The sequence below is a fragment of the Epinephelus fuscoguttatus genome, linkage group LG3, assembly GCF_011397635.1.
Source record: "Epinephelus fuscoguttatus linkage group LG3, E.fuscoguttatus.final_Chr_v1".
Classification (NCBI taxonomy): domain Eukaryota; kingdom Metazoa; phylum Chordata; class Actinopteri; order Perciformes; family Serranidae; genus Epinephelus; species Epinephelus fuscoguttatus.
In genome coordinates this window covers 1,542,926-1,563,553 of record NC_064754.1, presented here as the reverse complement: position 1 = coordinate 1,563,553, position 20,628 = coordinate 1,542,926, and the positions used below count along the sequence as shown (strand labels likewise).

The 20,628-nt window shown below is 41.3% G+C and overlaps 1 protein-coding gene across 34 annotated transcripts in view; it reads left to right on the top strand.

Annotated features, from left to right (window-relative positions):
- Positions 1 to 518: 518 nt before the first annotated feature.
- Positions 519 to 20,628, top strand: part of LOC125886142 (NACHT, LRR and PYD domains-containing protein 12-like) — a 50,849-nt gene continuing 30,739 nt past the window's right edge. For 8 of the 34 annotated variants that reach the window (XR_007448998.1, XR_007448995.1, XR_007448994.1 and 5 more), the window contains exons 1-6: positions 529 to 1,059; positions 1,191 to 1,273; positions 13,892 to 13,974; positions 17,683 to 17,736; positions 18,786 to 18,872; positions 19,128 to 19,214. Coding sequence is in view for 31 of the 34 variants with exons in the window: in XM_049572144.1 (XP_049428101.1) it covers positions 1,212 to 1,273; positions 13,892 to 13,974; positions 17,683 to 17,736; positions 18,786 to 18,872; positions 19,128 to 19,214 (373 nt within the window). In the remaining 3 variants the exon portion in view is untranslated. Of the gene's footprint in view, positions 1,060 to 1,190; positions 1,274 to 10,183; positions 12,223 to 12,910; positions 13,024 to 13,891; positions 13,975 to 17,236; positions 17,552 to 17,682; positions 17,737 to 18,785; positions 18,873 to 19,127; positions 19,215 to 20,628 lie in introns of those variants that run through there. The other 26 variants (XM_049572146.1, XM_049572136.1, XM_049572141.1 and 23 more) reach the window with 22 other exon arrangements.

The following is a 20,628-nucleotide window of genomic DNA, read 5'->3' as shown; positions in this document are numbered from 1 at the left end:
CTATGCTCAAGGAAGTAATTAGCTCTGTAGGCCCTAGTATAGTCACCATCATCCACAAATCCCTTGTCTCTGGCTCTGTCCCTTCCTACTTCAGGCAGGCTCTCCTTAAAAAGCCTAATTTGGACCCCTCTGTTCCGAAAAATTACAGACCCATCTCCAAGCTGCCTTTTGTCTCGCAGACAAATTTCAATTGGGCTTCCATAAAAAACGCTCCACTGAAACCGCCCTCCTTAGAGTCTCAAATGACCTCATGATGTCAGCTGCTAACAGTGAATGCTCTGTCCTAGTCCTATTAGACCTCTCAGGCGGCGTTTGATAAGGTCGATCATGGCATCCTGCTGGACAGACTCAGGAGTGGGTTGGCATATCAGGAAGTGCATGAAATTGCGCGTCTCCTACCTTAGGAGAGAAGCTTCTCTGTGGCTGTGGGCCCTTTTAAGTCTGACCCTCTGCCCTTTGGTGTGGCGTGCCTCAAGGTTCTGTCCTCGCGCCCCTTGTCTTCGCCCTATATATGCTCCCTCTGGCCTCCCTCATCAGTAATTTCACAGGAATTTCCTACAACTGCTACGCAGATGACATTCAGCTGTACTGTTCTTTCAAGCCCGATGAGCTGGAGAAACTAACAGTCCTACAGGAGTGTCTTTCCGCCATTGAAATCTGGATGGGCTGTAATTTTCTCCAGCTAAATGCTGCTAGGTCAGAGGTCCTAATCATAGCCACTGACAATATTGCCTCTCGTGTGTCCATGCACTTGGGGTCCTTCAAAGAAAATGTTTGCACCCACCTGAGAAATCTGGGCGTCTCATTTGACCAGCCTCTGCATCTCAACAAGCATGTCAAATCCCTCACCCGCACCTGTTTCTTTCACCTCAGAAATATTGCAAAACTTCGGTCCATCATATCCCACTCTGAATTAGAAATGTCTGTGCACGGCCCTGTGCAGGTGTGTCTGCACTGATGGAGTCATGAGATGAAGAGTGTGGGTGTCAACACCAAGCTGAATCATCGTGTCTCACATGATCAGAGGCAGATCTGGGTGGCAGTTGTGTGTTAAAGGAGGTAAGTGAGGTTTGACTGTAATGTCTCTTCCTTTAATGTGAACTGTGAAGTTAATGTTAACTAACCTGCTCTTTGTCCTCGTTAGTAATAATTGTGCTTGTAATATTTTCTGTGTGATGATGATGATGAAGTCAGAGGAGCTGGGTGAAAGAATGCAGGATGGAAAACCAGTGTGCGACTGGCGAGGTTGTGGATCCAGAAACATCACAGCGAGGTAAGATGGCGGTTTACTTCCCTTTTAACTGTCACTGATTTGTGTTTGTGCGCTCCGACTTCAAAACACTGAGAGAAACATTCACGGTGAAAATGAATTCTTTCCTGTCTGTTGCTGTAATCGTGACTCGTTCAGCTCTGTCTGAAGCAGACTGGAAACAATGGTTCAGGCTTTGAGTGTAAACTGTGACACACCTGACATGCCCCAACCTGCCAGATTAAATATCTACCTTACAGCTTGTCTACACAGGAGAAGTTTACACCCCTCTGATGAGACAGATATGCTTCCATTTTAATCAGTATATTTGTCATGACTCGCTCTTCAGATTAATTTCTGTAGCCTCGACAGTCTGAGAGAGAAGAAACACTTTAAGATTATTTTGGGCCTTTTTGTCTTTTATTGACAGGAAATGTGTGCACACACAGAAAGAGGGAAGATATTAAGTGGGGCGCAGTATTCCTTGGCCACTGTCACACCTGAAATGAACTTTTTGTGACCATCTGAGTCAAGTCAAACTTTATTTGTAGAGAACATTTAAAAACAACCACAGCTGAGCAAAGTGCTGAACAGCAACAAAGTTCTCAAACAGATAAATAGAAGCAAACAACAATAACAGAAGTCAAAAATCAGTCATACACCATGGAGAGGAGATGGGTCATCAGCAGCGACTTAAGGTTTCTACAGTCTGAGAGGTTTTTATTTCAGTAGAGAAGCTGTTCCAGAGTTTCGGGGCGGCCACCACACAGGCTCGCTCACCACTGTTTTTGTGTCTCGCTCTGGGAACACCCAGAAGCAAATGATTGGTGGACTTCAGTGCTCTAACTGGAGCACGAAGCTACAAATGTTCTGCTAGATAAGTCGGCACCAGACCATTTAACACCTTAAAAATAATAAAAATGAAATCTTAAAATCAATTCTAAAATGGACAGGAAGTTGGTGGAGGGAGGCCAGTACTGGTGTTATGATCATGGTTTCTTTTTTAAATCAGAAGACGAATGGCTGCATTTTGTTCCAACTGCAGATGACAAAGAGACGACTGTTGTACACCCACATACAAGGAATTACAGTAGTCGAGCTGAAGAGGAAATAAAACATGAATAACGAGAGAGCCTTTGGGACTTTAATTAGATAATGACTCCTGAAACAGCTGATCACTTTAGTTTGTGTGGTTCTGAAACGTTAACAATACAATGTAGATATCAATGACAGTTCACATATTACATTTAATAGCATTCAATAGCAGATCTCCAGCTTAAAGCTACAACACACAAGCTAACATTGAACTGAAGTCACAGTGGGATATTATAACAGAGGAATGCACTGGAAGCTTAAATAACCATCCAAACACACTGTTTGCATCACTGGTGACAACAGAAGTTACTGACTGTAAGAAACTACCTGACTTACAGTGGCATGCAGAAGTTTGGGCACCCCTGGTCAAAAGTTTGTTTACTGTGAGTAGTTAAGTGAGTAGAAGATGAACTGATCTCCAAAAGGCATTAAAGATGAAACATGCTTTTTAACATATTAAGCAAGACTGATGTATTATTTTTGTTTTGTACGATTTTAGAGTGAAAAGAAGGAAAGGAGCACCGTGCAAAGATTTGTGCACCCCGAGACATTTGCGCTTTCAGACAACTTTTCCCAGGGTCTCAGACCTTAATGGGCTTGTTAGGGCTCTGGCTTGGTCTCCATCATATCAAGATTATCTCCCCACCCAGTCGTTATATCATAACTTAATAATCTTTCAGACACAGCACTTTACGTGGCCCGCATGCGCCAGGCTATAAAAGCCCCACCTTGTGCATGCACCCACTGATTCATTGATTCCCACCTGTTGGAGTCGACGTGAGAGCAGAAAGAAAAAGAGATAGGAGTTAAGCGTTTTGTCCACTTACCTTTGTTTAGGTTGGAGAGCTGGCCTTTAAACGTAGCTGTTGGCAGTTAGCAGCTAACTCACAGAAGAAGAACAGCAGCTGAAAATGTCCACAAAAAGAGAAAACAGTGAGGTCCAGGAGCTCCTTACCCTCTGAGCAGAGGACGAGATCAGCCGCCATATAACAGGGACGCTAAATGATTGTTATTGACATGTGATGTCATTGTTATTGTTTATAAAGAGCTGCTGACATGTATGATATATGTCACACTAGAGGCTGACTCACTCAAGTGTTGCTTTGTCACCTAATGACCCGTACAAAACCTTCGATGTTCTCTAACATGACAGCCGCCCGCAGCTAAAACTAGCTTTTGTTCTTGATCTTTAAGGGTTAAATTACATATTTAAACAAAGCTTAGTAAGCAGATGGCACAAAAAAATAGGAGTGATGTACAAATGAATTTGGCAGCAGATATGCAGAGTCAGCAACTGAACTTTGTTTCTACTGAGGTGATGTCACCTTTTGGTCTTAAACTCTGAACCATTTTACATATTCACAATTTTTAGGTTCTTTAAATTAGATTCAGTTTTATTATGATTGCACCGACTACAACGAGTGAGAACAAAATGCAGTTTAGCATCTTTCTGTTGCTGCTAACCTGTACAGTAGTTCATGCACACCTGAGGGTAAGAAAGTCTAAGATGTATTGAGAAAATATAGATGATTTAATATTCCATATCCCTGACCCTCCCAAATCTAACTGACATCACTATTATTAACCCAACAGAAACAAAAAACAGTTCTGACTCTTCCATACCTGCCAACATTAGGCTGGGAAAACAAGGAAGATTATGGGGTGTTGACAAATGTCTGACCCTCAACTCCCCTGCCCCCATATAACCCCAAGCTACGGATGAATATAATAAATACAAGGATGTGAAAGTCATCAGTCGAGCAGTAGTAGGTCAAGAGGTAGTAGAGGAGAGGACTCAGTACTTTAATTCTCACTTTAGTTAAATAATCTTATCTTATGCAAATATACCTTGAATCCTGGAAGGACTGCACAGGCTCTTCAGAAAGACTGCGTCTGATGGCCTCCTCAATAGCATCATCTTCCTCAGCATCAATAAGACTAGAAAGTCCACATAAAAGGATATAAAATATATATTCTGTAAAATGAAGCAGCGTAAAATGTAACATTACATTATATATGAAAACCTTAATACATATAATAGTACATGAAATCTGTAAAGTTAGTAGTAGCTTCATTTGGCCGTTGCTGTGCGTGTAAATCCATTCCATCGTCAGATGGTGCACTGGTTTCAACACCCTGTTGCTTCTCACGGTGGTCCTGCTGGATTGTAGACGGTACATCTCTCTCGAGTCACTATATGAAGAAAATCTATTTAGCAAGACTTAGTAATAACAACCATGAAATAAGTCACCAATTTATGACTTAAATAAAAAAAAAAAAAAAAAAAAAATCAGATTAGCAGTTTACCTCAAGAGGTTGTTATTTATGTTGATTTTGGCTCAAATGGGCGAAGAGAACAAAACAAAAAAACAACAACAAAAACCTACCTCTCCTTCGCTGTAAAACTGGGCTTTCAAAATCACTGTCACCAGATAGCTCCACAAACATGTTCTGCACAAAAGAAAGATGTGAAATATGTATGTAAAAGTAGCAGTTTAAACAGTTAGTTAGAAAGCGAAATCTTTTCAGTTTGACACATTATCAGATAGAGAAATTACAAATTCTTTTAAGTATGGGTAGCATGCAGTATCTTGTGGTAGACTAGGATGTAGGGGATGATTCAGTGATTGATCACACTGGACTATGAGTGTGTCCTGTCCCATGTCCAGTAATGGAGTAGCTGCCCTGGGGCCTGTTCTCTGAGGCAAGATTACCAAACAAGCTAGGCTTATTTCATTAGTCTGACTTTTCCAAATGACTTGTTTCCATAAAATGAGCTCAGCTCAGTTCAAGCTCAAAAGCTGAAGCTCCAACTTATGCTGGGAAACTACACTAGCCTGGTCCCGGCAGACCAATTGTCAATGGAGATGTTGCTTGACCAAAGTTCCTGTAACACTGACCTGACAGAAAAGCAATGATTTTGCCACTGACTCTTTCATGCAAACATATTACTTGACTTTATTAACCAACATCAGTAAGAAAAAAACATAAACTTTATAGTAAATTAACTTAAATTGTATTTCTAATAAAGAAAAATACACATTAGCACAATGATAAACGTATTTTATCTTGTTGGGGTAGGTAGGCAGAGTTTCCCAGCATGCATTGAGATAATGTATTTGAAGCCATAAGCCAAAGTAAACTGCTTGAATGTGTTCTAAATAACCACAAATGTTACCTGTTGTAATTGGTGATGATGTTCTTCACACTAATTCCACAAATATTTTTAAAGAATTACAGTTACTGTTGTGGTAAAAGACACATTTGCACTCGCAGTCGTGGATTGAGCTTTATGGAACCACACCAGGCTAAATTTTTTTCTTAGGCTCATTCAAGTCTAGAGTTGGGACATTACTCCCCGCTTTTCTGAGCAGGCTTAATGAAACAGGCCCCAGGTCAATGAAAATGTAGTGTCTAAAAAAGTGTGCACTACAAAGAACTGTAAGCTGGTCAGGCCCATCCTCACCTGTGCTGGAACCTCCATTCTTGCCATGATGTACAGACGTGCTTGAGCAGAGAGAGGCAACTTCTTTACCGCCCCAAGGGAAATTAGATGAGACCTTGGGTATCGTCAGTTTTTTACACCCCTTGATAGTGCTCAAAAACTGGAATGGTAACAACTGGTGCTCTGATAACCCAAATGCTCCTCTGAAGATAGCCGTTATTTCAACTCTCAGTTAGTCTTCAGACGATTCTGTGGAAAATGAAATTTTTCCAACAAGGCCATTCTGCGCTAACTTGGTCCGAGTTTCTCCTCTGGGTATAACGAAGACAGATGCCTCTGGTGAAAAAGGCAAACATACAATTTCCTTTGTGTATGTTTTGACAGGCCTTCGATTGATGTACTGTGATCGGGCCCCATTACGTCGAGGGATGGATGGCAGGGGGGCCTATAAAAAAAGCAGACTGAGAGATTTTCCTTCATGGGGCACACAGCAATCCTGTTAAAAGTAAAGCTATAACGAACTGCATTTACAGGACAGGCCTCTAGGCTGACATATAGTGTTACGGAAGCAATTTTTCATACACAGAATGTTTGTATGGATGCCACTTAAGGATCATTACATGCCAACCAACCAGAATTCAGAACTTTTCCCAGCTGATGACAAGGATTTTCTTGGAAAATCTGATGTTAAAACTTCTATGAAAGAAAAACAAACAAAAAGACTAACTATTTAAATGAATTCATGTTGTCAAGTATCCTTAGGGTCTCTTGGATATTCAGTCCAAGTCCAATTTATTCCAAAAATGAGCGATAGGTGAGGCTTAGATTACACGTACACAGAAAGACAAAAATTACCTCCGAGTGCCAAAATAAAAAAAATACTTAACTTAGAAAGTATTTGATGTAAAGCTTTAATATTTTTGAAAGGTCTCATGAATTTCATGGATGTTAAAGTACATTTCACACTACTAGCACACAATTTACACAAACCTACTATGACCTATGTTGAACTCTGTGTCAGCCAGAATAGATTTTATCAGTGCTAAAAGTTTCGACTCCCCTCCTGAACTGCGCTCAATGTATCTGTTGTGATTCCAACTTGTCCCATGTTGTCAATCCGCATCTTCGCATCTTATTGGCAATATCATTTACTTGTGTGTGTGTGTGTGTGTGTGTGTAGGGGAGAGGCAGCATTCTACTGGGCAGTACACTTGTAGAACAAGGCAATGTAGAAGGCAATGTAAAATAAAAAGATGAAATTAGAAGATGACATTTCAACAACTGCATTTTCAAATGTGCCCCTTCCACCTGGAAAAACCGATGTGATGAAAGGAAATGTATGGCTTCAGCAGAATTTGTTGACATTAAACTCAATGTATGTATTTCATGGACAATTAAGGGTAACAATGACTTTTTCTAGCTAACATTTTATATCTCAACTTCACTTACTGATCTCACTGATGCGACCGTGGTGGCACAACTGGACGTGCTGGTGGGCGCCGCTGGAAGTGCCTGTGGGTTACTGTGTGGTGCGGTGACCTGAAACAACATCCCATACTGATAATTTTAACATTACAATATTAAATGTCAGCTAAGGCGATCAAGCTAACAGTGAGCCAGAACATAGGCTCCATAGAGCACTTGGTTTTATTACCAGCAGGACTCAACACTAACTTTTCCCACGCATGCTGATGAGCAGTTGTCTTATCTTGCATGCCTAAGTTTTACATGCCGTAAAAAAGTGACTCAACCCAGAGATCTGCAAATCATTTTAATCGAAATATTTAGCTGCGTGACGCTGCTTACCCACCAACATGTCGGCCAAATAAAAAATCTAAGGTAACAGTAATGATTGTCATGCACGCAAAAACTAGCTGACTGTTTGCTAGGTAGCATCCGAGTCACGTTAGCAAGGTATCTTAGCGATGAATAAATGAGTTAACGCTAATATTAAAACTTGACTTACCGTTAATGATGGGGACGGTACCGGTTGAACTACCCCTTGAAGTGCAGCCCGCGCACCCGCCAAAACCGCCCGTCCAGTATCCTCTACTTGCAGGGAAACGGCCATGCTTGAGTCCCGATTATCCCCGCGGCCCTCTTTCACCTACTGATCCCTGATCAGCGGTGTGGGCGTGGTTGTGCGCCTGTTGCCTTTAAGGGACGTGGGATATTTGCATATTTTCTAAATATTTAGCTTTACACTCGGCGAGACATTTAGATTTAGATTTAACATTTAGATTTAGATTTAACATTTAGATTTAACATTTAGATTTAGATTTATTATTTAGATTTAGATTTAACATTTAGATTTAACACTTTAACCTTTAACACTTAGAGGGCGGCACGGTGGTGTGGTGGTTAGCACTCTGGCCTCACAGCAAGAGGGTTGCTGGTTCGATCCCGGGTGTGGGAGCCTTTCTGTGCGGAGTTTGCATGTTCTCCCCGTGTCAGCGTGGGTTCTCTCCGGGCACTCCGGCTTCCTCCCACAGTCCAAAGACATGCAGGTTAATTGGTGACTCTAAATTGTCTGTAGGTGTGAATGTGAGTGTGAATGGTTGTCTGTCTCTATGTGTCAGCCCTGTGATAGTCTGGTGACCTGTCCAGGGTGAACCCTGCCTCTCACCCAGTGTCAGCTGGGATAGGCTCCACCCCCCGTGACGAAGATGAATGAATGAATGAATTTAACACTTAGATTTAATATTTAGATTTAGATTTAACATTTAACATTTAGATTTAGATTTAACATTTAGATTTATTATTTAGATTTAGATTTAACATTTAGATTTAGATTTAACATTTAGGTTTAACATTTCATTTTTGTTCACATATAACCAAATTTTTAAATAATTTATGTCTCATGTGTGTAAAATGAGCTAAATGGAAGAAAATGATGATAAAGGGGTTTTTTGGGGAGTTTTTCCTTTTCCGCTGTGAGGGTCCAAAGGAGAGAGGGATGTCGTATGCTGTAAAGCCCTGTGAGGCAAATTGTGATTTGTGATATTGGGCTTTATAAATAAAATTGATTGATTGATTGAGTTTGAAAACTGTAATCAAGTTTTTACATTTGGTACCCCATAGACAAGAGCCAAGAGTCACAAAGACTCACGTGTGTTAAAAGTTATTAACAACCGGTGTATTTACTGTACGTGTCCGGGGTCCTTCGTCTGTGGAACGGTGCCGGTTCCTGAACCTAATTAAGTAGGCTACTTACAACGGCATGAAAGACAATAATAACAACACTACAGGTTAAAAGGAGATCTCGCCAGCTTCATACAAGTTTACGTTGGTCACCGATCAGTGCGGGCATCTAAGAGGAAGTGACAGTGGTGGCTCATGGGAATCAAAACCTTATTGCGAGGGAACGCAAAAGTCAGTCCAAAAACAATCTCTCGACTTGACCTTTAAGGGGCTCCGTACTAAACAGTTAACATGACTCTGGTCTTGACTCTGACCTCTCTTCTTCATCAGTGGGTTGAGGAGGTACATCTGCCTCCTCATCCTCCTTGCTGCTGGTAGATGGCTTTATCCAGGAGAGCAGAGAGCTGCTTCCCTGGGCTGCCTGCTGTAGCTCCCTCTCTTTTTCTTTTCTCAGCCTTTCCTTTCAGCATTATGCTGCAATTGGTGAATGAAAAGAGACCAACAGTATGAATGAGACTGCTTGGTGACATCACAACAAGGCAGACGGCTGCTTTTTCTGCAGGCACTTGGGAATCTGTCATTTAGCAAATAAATTACTGCAAGTGTTAATTATGTAGCCTAATGTAAACCTACACAATCCTAAATATTCAGCTAAAGTATAGTGATAGCTTCACATGCTGTACCAATGGGGGCATTATTATTACACGCTTTTAATGGAGAATTGATCGATGATCATGTCAACATGGGCCACATACAGTACACTGTAAAAACAACAACTAACTTTCAAACTTTCTGTTTGGTCGAGAGGGCAAAGGGCAGGTGCTATAGCACCACCTAGTGTCTATCTGTGCACGCCACTGTGCAATATGTTGGGGGGTGGGGCTATGTGTTATCTGATGTTATTTATAGCCTACTGTACTGCACTGGGGTGGGGATATGTGCTATTTGTTGTTATGTTTACTGTACTGTTTGTCTGTGTTTTTATTGTATGCAGCGCATATGAGTCCAAGACAAAGTTCCCTATGGGACAATAAAGTATATCCTATCGTGTCGTAACTTTGTAAACTTGATGCTCTACCTGTACGCAATGAGAAAACGGTCATCAGATCAAGGCAAGACCAACAAGCCATGGAGCTTCTTGAACAGGCCACACAAAGAGTTCAAGTCAATGGAGTTAACCGCTATGCCACGCCCCTTCTTAGGCTAGCAAACTCTCCTCTCCTGAACATTCCTCAGTGTGCAGTGATGTCACGGCTCTGAAACACTGAACCTCGATTATCCAAGGATCGAGACAAAGCCGTCTCATACAGTGATCAGATTTCCAAACTGGAGCAGGCTGGCTATGTGGCCAAACAGAACCCTGAAGAGGTTCACTGCACTAAAGAAGCTTGGTACATTCCTCATCATATGGTGACACATAACAAAGATCGCATAGTATTTGACTGCTCATTTACTTTCTAAGGACATTGCCTCTAAGTACCTACTACCAGGACCAATCCTCGGGCCTTCACTCCTTGGTGTGCTGCTGCGCTTCAGGCAACATGCTGTAGCAATAAGTGGTGACATTAAAGGTATGTTTCACCAAATCTGTCTCCTGCCTCAAGACAGGCCCCTTCTTCAATTCCTCTGGCGTGATATGAACACAGATGTTCCTCCGGTGTACCAATGGCAGGTCCTTCCTTTTGGCGCTACTTGTAGCCCCTGCTGTGCCATCTGTGCCCTTCAAAAGCATGTGAAGGACAATTAACCTGACAGAGATGTGCAGTCCTCAGTAACCCAGTGCTTCTATGTCGACAATTGCTTGCAAAGCTTTCCTTCATCAGTGGCAGCTCAAATATTCCTTGACAAACCGAGAGCTACTCTTTCATCACAGGGTTTTGACCTGTGTCAATGGGTCAGCGATGATCCCTCTAATCAGCCATCTACCATCTGAAGCAAGGTCTGAAAGCAGTGAATTTTGACTCTGAAAACTGTTCTGACCCCCAAAAGCGCACATTGGGACTATTGTGGAACTGCAAACCTGATCTTTTCAAGTAGCAATTATTGAACTTTGGAAGCACATACCATAATAATGTGTCACATCCACAGAGTCCTTGCTCGTCTGAATGACCCATTAGGCTACCTTCTACCTTTCACAACTCGTGCCAAAATTCTGGTTCAACAACTTTAGAGAAAGGAACAAGAATGGGATGATCCTCTCCTCCCACATGACCTTAACAGCTTGGAAATCTTGGGAAGAAGAACTCCATTACCTTCCACAAATCACCATCTCTCACTGTTACACTTCCAAAGAGATGGATGCTCCCACCACAGCTCGAGACATCCATACCTTCTGTGATGCTTCTGAACATGCCTATGGTGCTGTTGCTTACTTGAGATCAGAAGATAACAGAGGCCAAGTAGAGCTGAGTTTCATACTAGCTTGTTCACGCATCTCCCCAAAACGACAGCTATCAGTGCCAAGATTGGAGCTATGTGTGGCACTAATCGGTGCACGCCTCCATGACCTCATCAGAAATGAACTCACCCTACCAATCAGAGACATTAGACACAAACCACTTCCACCACATAGTCGCTTACTCTGCTTATCCCCAGAACTGTGCAGTAACTCTGGACTCATTCAAGTTGGGGGCAGACTACGGCAACGCCATCAACTGCAATCTGAGTCCATCCAATTGTCCTGGACCCTACTCACAATGTGACCAAATTGATCATTCAGGATTATGATGAAAAACTGCATCACAGAACGACTCTTTGCCCTTTGACCTTCCTTCTACTCCACTGGAATAGACTGCTTTGGACCATACAATGTCAAGATTGGCCGTCGATCTGAGAAGAGGTGGGGTATAATCAAATGCATCACGACACAATGTGTACATCTTGACCTCCTCAGTAACATGGATACGGACTCCTTCCTCATGGCCCTTCGTTGATTCACTTCTCGGAGCGGAACTATCCATCTAGTGTCTTACCTTGACTCTGATCTCCTCAGTCAAAGACGTTTGCGCCATGCACAAATATTGTCTGATCATTTCTGGAAACATTTTTCCAAATCCTACCTCACACTGCTTCAAACACGACACAAATGGCAAAGGGATAAAGCAAACCTTCAGAAACTCTGTTGTGATGATTGTTGACTCCCAGCTACCAAGAGCCCTTTGGCCTGTAGGAAAAGTGACTCGCCTCCTACCAAGTAAAGATAGCTGCATCAGGACCGCTGAAGTTGGAGTCAAAGACAAGTCCTATGTCCGGCCTGTAGCTCATCTCACCTTTGCATGGGGCGGCAGTGCTGGTAAGAGTTTAAGTTATCTGTTCTTTAGTTTTGTCCTATGTCCATGTTCGTTTACTAATATCCTTATTTCTTCACGAGGGACATGTAACCTTATTTCACTTATTATAACATAACTTTCTAAGTTTTAATCTTCCTTTAGCTTTCTTCCAGATTCACCACCCATGTGTGTTTTTTTGTGCCCTTTATTGAATCAATCATTTAAACTCATTATTAAATCTTAAATTCCTGGAGTTCTTGGCTCAATGCATTCTGGCCGATGCCCATGGTGATAGAAAACATATCATTTGAACCTCCTAATTAACAGGAGACATTGATGTGATTTGTAGTTTCTGCTTTGAATGTTCTGACACTGATGTGCATTTATTTTGGTGTTGCTCCTCTGTGAAGTACTTCTGGCCTAATGTGTGATTTTCTCTCTAAAACTATTGATGGAGGTTTTGCCCCCCCAGATTCAACAATAAGTTTATTGTCATATGCACAGCAGGAAACTCAGCCATTTACACTGTACCATGAAACTCTTAATTGCCAGTCTCCCTTCACACAAGACAATAATAAAATTAGAATTACAGTTAATTAATTTATTAAAATAAGCAGAAACAAAGAAATCAGTTTTAAAAACCTGAGTTTAAAAGTAAAGTGCACTATGTCTCATGGAAATGTCACAACAAGTCAGTTCATGTTAAAGCAGTCAGGGAGTGTACGAAGCAGCTTCCTGTTTCCTGCTCTCAGTCTGTCTCATGATCTTTGTGACCGAGTGAGGACTGTAAAACTTTTGGGCAGCTCCAACATCAGCACAGTGAGGTAAGGTAACGACCTGTGTGTGTTTCTATCAGCAGCGGGCTCTGACATATCAAAAGAAACTGTCTGTAGTGGGAGGAATAGAGGTCAAAATAGTAGCAGGAACAATAGCATGCACTGGTTACACTAGCTTCTTGTACATGTATCTTGAGTTTTGCAGGGCCTGTTACATGGTACCAACACACCTTGCTGTGATAGAGACTCAATAACTGGTTGGGTTTCAGCAGTTGCAGCAGCTGAAAGGGGATATTGGTGTTTACTTGGAAATGGCAGTGTTGGTTTGATATGAATATGCACAGGAGCAGCAGATTGTGTTGTTCCTGCTTCATCTGAGTGCTGTGACCACAAGCATACAGACTGCTCTTTCACAAGAGGATGTGAGAGCTGTGTGTCTGTTAAAGAAGAAGTGCTGAGTGTCGTGAGCTGTGCATGAAAAAGCTCCTGATGGTGGACTGCACTGAACCATGAGTGAGAGAAAGTAACAACATTCTCTCCATTTTTATGCCGTTCTACCTGCACACAGTGACGTCCAACACGTACAGAGGACAGTTCCTCAGGAGAAGCGCCTCTCATACGCTCTATCATTGGGCCTTAATGCTTGGCTTCACATTCTGGTGCCAAAGCCACGGAAATGTCAGGAGTGTTGAGTCTCATACTGACTGTGGTCATATTTAAAGAGGACATGAAACAACAGAACAGACACCAGCATAGGAGATGTGTGCATTATTAAGACATACTGACGAAATAAAAAGTCGGAAAAGTCAGCCTATTTTAGAGAAAATCCACAACAATATTACATAATAATAGTAATCATGATAATAATAATAATTGTGCTTGTAATATTTTCTGTGTGATGATGATGATGATGAAGTCAGAGGAGCTGGGTGAAAGAATGCAGGATGGAAAACCAGTGTGCGACTGGCGAGGCTGTGGATCCAGAAACATCACAGCGAGGTAAGATGGCGGTTTACTTCCCTTTTAACTGTCACTGATTTGTGTTTGTGCGCTCCGACTTCAAAACACTGAGAGAAACATTCACAGTGAAAATGAATTCTTTCCTTTCTGTTGCTGTAATCGTGACTCGTTCAGCTCCGTCTGAAGCAGACTGGAAACAGTGGTTCAGGCTTTAAAATTCAGCCATGACTACTCCAAACAGAGTAACTCCTGGCGTTTGTAAGGTCACTCCAGCGGTAACTTCCTGCAACAACTCAAATCTCGCGAGACGTGAGATTTCAGAGCCAGACTTTCACTCTCTGAGTGAGTGTTTTGACTTGCCACAACAAACATGTCCGAATTTTGACCCGATTTTGACCAACTGGATCTGGATGAGCCATTTGAATTTGATGAGCGCCCGTATTTATTTGAACACGGACGCAGAGCTCATTTTCCCCTTTGAGTGTAAACTGTGACACACCTGACATGCCCCAACCTGCCAGATTAAATATCTACCTTACAGCTTGTCTACACAGGAGAAGTTTACACCCCTCTGATGAGACAGATATGCTTCCATTTTAATCAGTATATTTGTCATGACTCGCTCTTCAGATTAATTTCTGTAGCCTCGACAGTCTGAGAGAGAAGAAACACTTTAAGATTATTTTGGGCCATTTTGTCTTTTATTGACAGGAAATGTGTGCACACACAGAAAGAGGGAAGATATTAAGTGGGGCGCAGTATTCCTTGGCCACTGTCACACCTGAAATGAACTTTTTGTGACCATCTGAGTCAAGCCAAACTTTATTTGTAGAGAACATTTAAAAACAACCACAGCTGAGCAAAGTGCTGAACAGCAACAGAGTTCTCAAACAGATAAACAGAAGCAAACAACAATAACAGAAGTCAAAAATCAGTCATACACCATGGAGAGGAGATGGGTCATCAGCAGCGACTTAAGGTTTCTACAGTCTGAGAGGTTTTTATTTCAGTAGAGAAGCTGTTCCAGAGTTTCGGGGCGGCCACCACACAGGCTCGGTCACCACTGTTTTTGTGTCTCGATCTGGGAACACCCAGAAGCAAATGATTGGTGGACTTCAGTGCTCTAACTGGAGCACGGGCTACAAACGTTCTGCTAGATAAGTCGGCACCAGACCATTTAACACCTTAAAAATAATAAAAATGAAATCTTAAAATCAATTCTAAAATGGACAGGAAGTTGGTGGAGGGAGGCCAGTACTGGTGTTATGATCATGGTTTCTTTTTTAAATCAGAAGACGAATGGCTGCATTTTGTTCCAACTGCAGATGACAAAGAGACGACTGTTGTACACCCACATACAAGGAATTACAGTAATCGAGCTGAGAAGGAAATAAAAACATGAATAACGAGAGAGAGCCTTTGGGACTTTAATTAGATAATGACTCCTGAAACAGCTGATCACTTTAGTTTGTGTGGTTCTGAAACGTTAACAATACAATGTAGATATCAATGACAGTTCACATATTACATTTAATAGCATTCAATAGCAGATCTCCAGCTTAAAGCTACAACACACAAGCTAACAAGCTAACATTGAACTGAAGTCACAGTGGGATATTATAACAGAGGAATGCACTGGAAGCTTAAATAACCATCCAAACACACTGTTTGCATCACTGGTGACAACAGAAGTTACTGACTGTAAGAAACTACCTGACTTACAGTGGCATGCAGAAGTTTGGGCACCCCTGGTCAAAAGTTTGTTTACTGTGAGTAGTTAAGTGAGTAGAAGATGAACTGATCTCCAAAAGGCATGAATTTAAAGATGAAACATGCTTTTTAACATAAACTGATGTATTATTTTTGTTTTGTACGATTTTAGAGTGAAAAGAAGGAAAGGAGCACCGTGCAAAGATTTGTGCACCCCGAGACATTTGCGCTTTCAGACAACTTTTCCCAGGGTCTCAGACCTTAATGGGCTTGTTAGGGCTCTGGCTTGGTCTCCATCATATCAAGATTATCTCCCCACCCAGTCGTTATATCATAACTTAATAATCTTTCAGACACAGCACTTTACGTGGCCCGCATGCGCCAGGCTATAAAAGCCCCACCTTGTGCATGCACCCACTGATTCATTGATTCCCACCTGTTGGAGTCGACGTGAGAGCAGAAAGAAAAAGAGATAGGAGTTAAGCGTTTTGTCCACTTACCTTTGTTTAGGTTGGAGAGCTGGCCTTTAAACGTAGCTGTTGGCAGTTAGCAGCTAACTCACAGAAGAAGAACGGCAGCTGAAAATGTCCACAAAAAGAGAAAACAGTGAGGTCCAGGAGCTCCTTACCCTCTGAGCAGAGGACAAGATCAGCCGCCATATAACAGGGACGCTAAATGATTGTTATTGACATGTGATGTCATTGTTATTGTTTACAAAGAGCTGCTGACACGTATGTTATATGTCACACTAGAGGCTGACTCACTCAAAGTGTTGCTTTGCCACCTAATGACCCGTACAAAACCTTCGATGTTCTCTAACATGGCAGCCGCCCACAGCTAAAACTAGCTTTTGTTCTTGATCTTTAAGGGTTAAATTACATATTTAAACAAAGCTTAGTAAGCAGATGGCACAAAAAAATACAAAAGGAAACATCTGATGACTTAATTCTTATTCACTGAGTGTGATCCCTCAAATTGTTTAGGAGTGATGTACAAATGAATTTGGCAGCAGATATGCAGAGTCAGCAACTGAACTTTGTTTCTACTGAGGTGATGTCACCTTTTGGTCTTAAACTCTGAACCATTTTACATATTAACAATTTTTAGGTTCTTTAAATTAGATTCAGTTTTATTATGATTGCACCGACTACAACGAGTGAGAACAAAATGCAGTTTAGCATCTTTCTGTTGCTGCTAACCTGTACAGTAGTTCATGCACACCTGAGGGTAAGAAAGTCTAAGATGTATTGAGAAAATATAGATGATTTAATATTCCATATCCCTGACCCTCCCAAATCTAACTGACATCACTATTATTAACCCAACAGAAACAAAAAACAGTTCTGACTCTTCCATACCTGCCAACATTAGGCTGGGAAAACAAGGAAGATTATGGGGTGTTGACAAATGTCTGACCCTCAACTCCCCTGCCCCCATATAACCCCAAGCTACGGATGAATATAATAAATACAAGGATGTGAAAGTCATCAGTCGAGCAGTGTCAGGTCAAGAGGTAGTAGAGGAGAGGACTCAGTACACAGCCCTGTGGGATGCCGGTGTTCAGGGTGAGGGTGGTGGAAGTATGGTTGTATAACCTGTAACATACTGGGGTCTGTTGGTCAGGAAGTCCAGTATCCAGATGCAGAGGATGGCTTAGCCAGGTTGTTGTAAACATGGTCCAAGGTCTTGTGTGCTCTAGTGGGGCAAGAGACATGTTGGTGGAGTTTGAGGATGACAGTCTGAGTGGTTGGAGTCACCCCCAACAATAAAGGCTGCCTCTGGGTGTGTAGTCTGTTGTGTGCTAATGGCAGCATGCAGTTATCTCATTGCAATGGAAAAAGTGTCGTCAGCGCACCACACTTACACAATATCCATTCAGAAGGGGATATTACGATCAACACAATCGGTACAGGTTTCCCCTGAGTTCATAAATCAAACCTTATTTGTATTTAATTATGTACTTGCTTAAAATGTAACCTCCAAAATGTTTCTGAATATTTTGGCCTCCTCTAAAGATGTTGCACATTTATGTTTCAGTCCAGCTACCCGACAGGACAGACACCAGTGATGCTGTTCCTCCCGAAACCAAAGGTATTGTCCCATTTTTCAAACATTCAATATGTTTAATTGATTTTAACAACCAAATTTGAAAAAAGTTGACCTTCTGTTATTAAAACAAAATAGAGTGAATAATAATGAAGGCGTCGTGGAGATGGTTTGCCTTCTGAATGAAGGGCCAGGGCCGGCTCTTGGCATAGGCCATATAGGCGGTGGCCTAGGGCACCACATGCTGGCAGGGGCGCAGCTGCAAGCCCTCAAACAGAATAAAATAAAATACAATAAATAAAATAAAATAAATAAATACTAGTAATAATTTGCAGCCCCGACTGGCGCCCTTTCCTCATACTCTGTCTTGAAAACAAAAAACGAACAAATAAAGAAAAAGTAAACAACAACAACCCCCCTGTTGTTTGTCATTATTTGACCTGGCCCTGAACCCGTCCTGCACCGTGCTCAGACACGTCACTGTGGGCGAGGGGGGTGGGACGAGTTATCTGTGCGCATCTCAGGTAGGTAGGTTGTGACTGACAGACAACAAGAGGTCATAATTTGTCATCATGAAAAGACCTCCAAGCCCTCAGGTGCCACATACAGAAAGCGGAGGAAAGAGGAGGCGGAGGTCCCAGTATCAAAGTATGTCGTCTTTTATAACATTAAAAAATGGCATTTGACTTTTCATTTGTACGAGCTAGCAGCTTGCGAAGCTGAAATAAAGCAAAGTTGCCTAATAATGCTACTGTAGATAATGATGTGATCGCTGCCAAGGATTGAGTTCAGCTGCTGAGCTGGTTTATTGCTGTTTTTATCTGGTGAACTACTGGCTGCTTAGTGCTCCTCCTCTTACTTAGCACATTGGATATTGTGCTGGAATTGGATAACAAATAGGGACAGCTGTAAAACTAATGTGTGACTATATAACTGTAGAGCAACCTCTTATTTTAGTAATGCATAATCACAACTAGATAATAATTGATGTTATGTTGAACACATCACTGGTGCAAGTAGTAGTCTGTCTGCTGCAGCTCCATGTTTTGCTTGTACTGTACAGTAAGAGGTAAATCTACTCTACATCTGTCCAGATGCACTGAGACAATATTTGAACGAGAAGCCCCGAGAAGCTGCTGCAGAGGGGCCTTCTCTGACATCTCCTCCACTCTCTGAAGAATGTAAGTTTAGCCAGTTATTGGTGGTCTCTGACACACTGCTGTGTTGTCATTTTTATCATTATTAATATTATTATTATAATGTCATTATTAGTACTATTGAATGTTCCAGTTTAACCTTGTTACTAATTACAGTTAATGTAGGTCAAATAAAATAAAGTCTATTTGTACAGTGCTTCACTTTATATGAAGTAGAATGACACAACAGACTTAAAGCAGTGGTGTAACAGTATGGATGTACTGTATGTTTGAATACAGCTACAAGTCAGACAGCAAGCAGCACGGCTGGATTCAGCACACCACCTCACTACCTCACGACTTCCAGTGAGACACAGCCTGAATCAGGTGAGTTCTGTAACTGTATGTTACTGCTGCAGTCATGTTTCTAATGTAAATATGGCCACATCCACAAACATTTTTGGTATTTCTATCAAATATAGCAATCAATAAAATCACAATATTCACATCACTTACACATGCAACTCATCCTGGCCTGTACATCTGGAGTGTTGTTGTCCATTTGTCCGCACATGGAGGCTATGAATGTCTATTTTTACAGTGTCAATAAGTTGGCCAAGCCTTTAAACATTTCTAAACCTCCATAGCGACGGAAAACAATGGGAACTGTAGCTTGCACACACATCCCAATTTTCATTTGAATGCAATATTGCCACATATTTGACTTTTTTAAAAGGAGTCCATTCAAGAATACCAACAGTATCTATTATTAAAATCTGTCTTACATACTTCTATTATTATGGTAAAAGTAGCACAATAAAATATATTTGATGACAAATACAATTGACAGAGGAAATATGGCCTAACTCAAAATATAATCAAAGTATACTGCAACTATCAATATTTATTCAAGTTGTTTACAGGACATATTAACGCTAGAATAGTTAATCCCCCTTCCAAAAAAAATATGTTAAACTAGAGGGGGGCCCGCCTAGGGCACCAAAGTGGCTAGAGCCGGCTCTGTTTCTTCATGCCTTTCTGCATGCATGAAGAAATGTAAATGTGAAAAGAATTCAGGAAGGAATGTAAATGTATCAATTGTATTAAATGTCTGAGGGAATGTAAATGTAAAAAGAAAAGACGCATTTTATCAGTTAATTAATGCCTACATTTATTTTTTATACGTTTTTGTTGAAATTTAATGGCATATGAATTTATTTATTGACTCATTTATTTATTTATGTACTTATTTCTAATTTTGGCAGTTCTGGTCCTCCATAGTTCTGTACCTCTTAAATATGTACAGCATGTGTATGTGTGTGTGTGTGTGTGTGTGTGTGTGTGTGTATATATGTATATATAAGAGGTAGAGAACAACTAATGGAAACTGGGAAAAGGGATTTAGTGCACTTAGTAAGCAGCATTTAAGTAAATGTCGGCAAAGTGCCTCCATACGGGGTTGGTTTTCTCAGCCATCAGGGATTGCTTTAAAAAAAATAAGAAAGAAAAACACAGATTCAGTATATTGTGGTCTAGTGCCTTTGTGTTAAACTCATTCTACTGCCCCCATATTCTGTGCACATTATATGGGTGCATCACGGTAACAGTAGTGTACGAGGCACAAAAGGCTTTCATCAACATCTCCAAAACAGCCCTGATGATAAATTGTTTGCTGGTAGATACTATTATAAGTCAAATAGACATAATCTGGTTATCACAACAAAATGTAAAATAAAATAGGCTGTTAGGTTAATTAGGTTCATTGTCAACTCACCTTTAACAGTTTTAATGTTCATGGAGC